This window comes from Megascapheus bottae, chromosome 4, assembly GCF_031878675.1.
Source record: "Megascapheus bottae isolate mThoBot1 chromosome 4, mThoBot2.hap1, whole genome shotgun sequence".
NCBI lineage: Eukaryota > Metazoa > Chordata > Mammalia > Rodentia > Geomyidae > Megascapheus > Megascapheus bottae.
Window position 1 is genome coordinate 3,133,777 of NC_143512.1, and position 2,782 is coordinate 3,136,558.

General features: G+C 41.4%; 1 protein-coding gene across 1 annotated transcript; it reads right to left on the minus strand.

Moving 5' to 3' along the window:
- Positions 1–1,664: 1,664 nt before the first annotated feature.
- LOC150063868 (translationally-controlled tumor protein-like) lies at positions 1,665–2,421 on the minus strand. Its single transcript, XM_090331071.1, has one exon. It carries the CDS (start codon positions 2,339–2,341, stop codon positions 1,823–1,825), a length of 519 nt encoding a protein of 172 aa, XP_090187197.1. The 5' UTR covers positions 2,342–2,421; the 3' UTR covers positions 1,665–1,822.
- Between the last annotated feature and the right edge of the window lie 361 nt (positions 2,422–2,782).

The following is a 2,782-nucleotide window of genomic DNA, read 5'->3' on the forward strand; positions in this document are numbered from 1 at the left end:
GAGGATTTCATCCAGTGTAATGGGGACTGGATTTCGCCTTGAAATTCCTACAGCATTTTTCTACCTGCTATGATCTTTGTTGTCTAAGCGGGGTATTTTATTCTTCCTCCTGCAACTTCAGTGTATCTGCTTTTATTACAGCGTGGTGCTTCAACCAGTAGAATGGAGACTAAACTACCACTGACATTGCTCCATCTACTAAGATTTGTTCTGTGTAAACGTGGTCATTTCTTCTGCCACAACTAACTTAAACGTATCTGGTTTTACTTCTTGGAGGTTTTCATCCAGGGTAATGGATATTAATTTTGCCGTTGAATTTCCTATGGCATTTCCCTTTCTGCTAAGAACATTCTTGTCTAAGCAGGGTATTTTATTCTTCCTCATTCAACTTCAGTGTACCTGCTTTTATTTCGTCGTGGTCTTTGAGCAAGTACATCGGAGACTGTACTTCCACCGACATTGCTCTATCTGGTAAAAGTTGTATGGTTAACGTGGTCGTTTATTCTTCCACAAGCAAATTCAATGTATCTGCTTTTACTTTTTGGAGGATTTCATCCAGTGTAATGGGTACTGTATTTTACCCTGAAATTCCTATAGCATTGTTCTATCTGCTATGATCTTTTTTTGTCTAAGCGGAGTATTTTATTCTTCCTCCTGGAACTTCAGTGTACCTGATTTATTTCAGCACGGAGCCTCATCCAGTAAAATAGAGACTGAACTACCACTGACATTGCACTATCTACTAAGATTTGTTCTGTGTAAACGTGTTCATTTCTTCTACCAGAAGCAACTTCAATGTATCTGGTTTTACTTCTTGGAGGTTTTCATAGAGTGCAATGGATACTGGACTTTTCCGTTGAACTTCCTACAGCATTGCTCTTTCTCTCCTAAGAAACTACTTGTGTAAGCGGGGTATTGTATTCTTCCTCCTGCAACTTCAGTGTATCTGCTTTTATTTCACTGAGGTGCTTGATCCAGTACAACGGATATTGCACTTCCACCGACATTGCTCTAACTGCTAAGATATGTTCTGTCTAAACGTGGTCATTTATTCTTCCTCATGCAGCTTCTATGAATCTGCTTTTACTTCTTGGAGGATTTCATCCAGTGTAATGGGTACTGGATTTTGTCTTGAAATCCCTACAGCATTGTTTATCTGCTATGATCTTTATTTGTCTAGCGGGGTATTTTATTCTTCCTCCTGCAACTTCACTGTATCTGCTTTTATTCAGCGTGGTGCTTCATGCAGTACATTGGAGACTGTACTACCACTGACATTGCTCTATCTACTAAGATTTGTTCTTTGTAAAGGTAGACATTTATTCTACCACAAGCAACTTCAATGTATCTGCTTTTACTTCTTGGAGATTTTCATCCAGTGTCATGGATACTGGATTTTGCCGCTGAACTTCCTCCGGCATTGCTCTTTCTGCTAAGAAACTTCTTGTCTAAGCATGGTATTTTTTTTCTTCCTCATTCAACTTCAGTCTACCTGCTTTTTTTCATCCTGGTCTCTGAACAAGTACATCGGAGACTGTACTTCCACCGACATTGCTCTTTCTTGTAAGATTTGTTCGGTTAACATGGTCTTTTATTCTTTTTTTTTTAGTTCAAATGCTCTTTATTTTTAGACAACCTACATGACATGATTTTTCTTTTCTTAAAAAAACAATGTCTCCACTCCAAATAAACCATGGTCAAAAGAAATGAAGCGTTCCAGATGACATCAGTCCCATTTGTCTAAAGTCTTGGTGTTGTGTGGATGACAAGCAGCAGCCAGTTATGGTAACAAGTGATAGATCCAAAGTAATTGCCCAATTCGTTAACATTTTTCCATTTCTAAACCATCCTTAAAGAAAATCATAAATGGGGACACACCATCCTCACGGTAGTCCAGGAGAGCAACCATGCCATCTGGATTCATGTTTTCACCAATAAAAAACTGGTAATTTTTGAAATTAGCAAGAATGTGCTTGATTTGCTCTGCAGGCCTTGTCATAAAAGGCTTTACTCTTTCAGGTTTCTGTTCTTCAAGTTTGCCTTTAAGTGATTTCATGTAATCTTTGATGTACTTTTTGTAGGCTTCCTTTGTGAAGCTGGTCTCCTGCAAGTGATGGTTCATGACGATGTCCACACCTGTGACGACTGTGCTTTCGGTACCTTCACCCTCGGGGCCTTCGGCGGAGGCATTTCCACCAATGAGTGAGTCATCAATGTTACCCTCTGTCCTACTGACCATCTTGCCCTCCACCTCCAGGCACAGCCCGCCCGCGATCTCCTGGATCTTGTAGATGTCGGAGAACAGCTCATCGTGGAGGATGAGGTCCCGGTAGATGATCATGATGGCGGCTGGAGGGAGACGGCGCCAGCGCTGGCTTCAGCGGGAGCTCGGAGCAAGCACGGAGCAGCCGGAGCAGCACAAGGGGGAGTGAGGAGCGGGTGGAAGAGCCATGGTCTTTTATTCTTCCACAATCAACTTGATCTAGTACAATGGAGACTGTACTTCCCCCGACATGGCTCTAACTGCTAAGAATTGTTCTGTGTAAACGTGGTCATTTATTCTTCCACATGCAACTTCAATGTATCTGCTTTTACTTCTTGGAGGATTTCATCCAGTGTAATGCATACTGGATTTTTGCATTGAACAATCCTCGGCCTTGTTCTATCTGCTAAGAATGGTTTTGTCTATGTTGGGTATTTATTATTCCGAATGCAACTTCAGTGTATCTGCTTTTATTTCAGCGTGGTGCCTCATCCAGTACAAGGGAGACTGTACTACCAC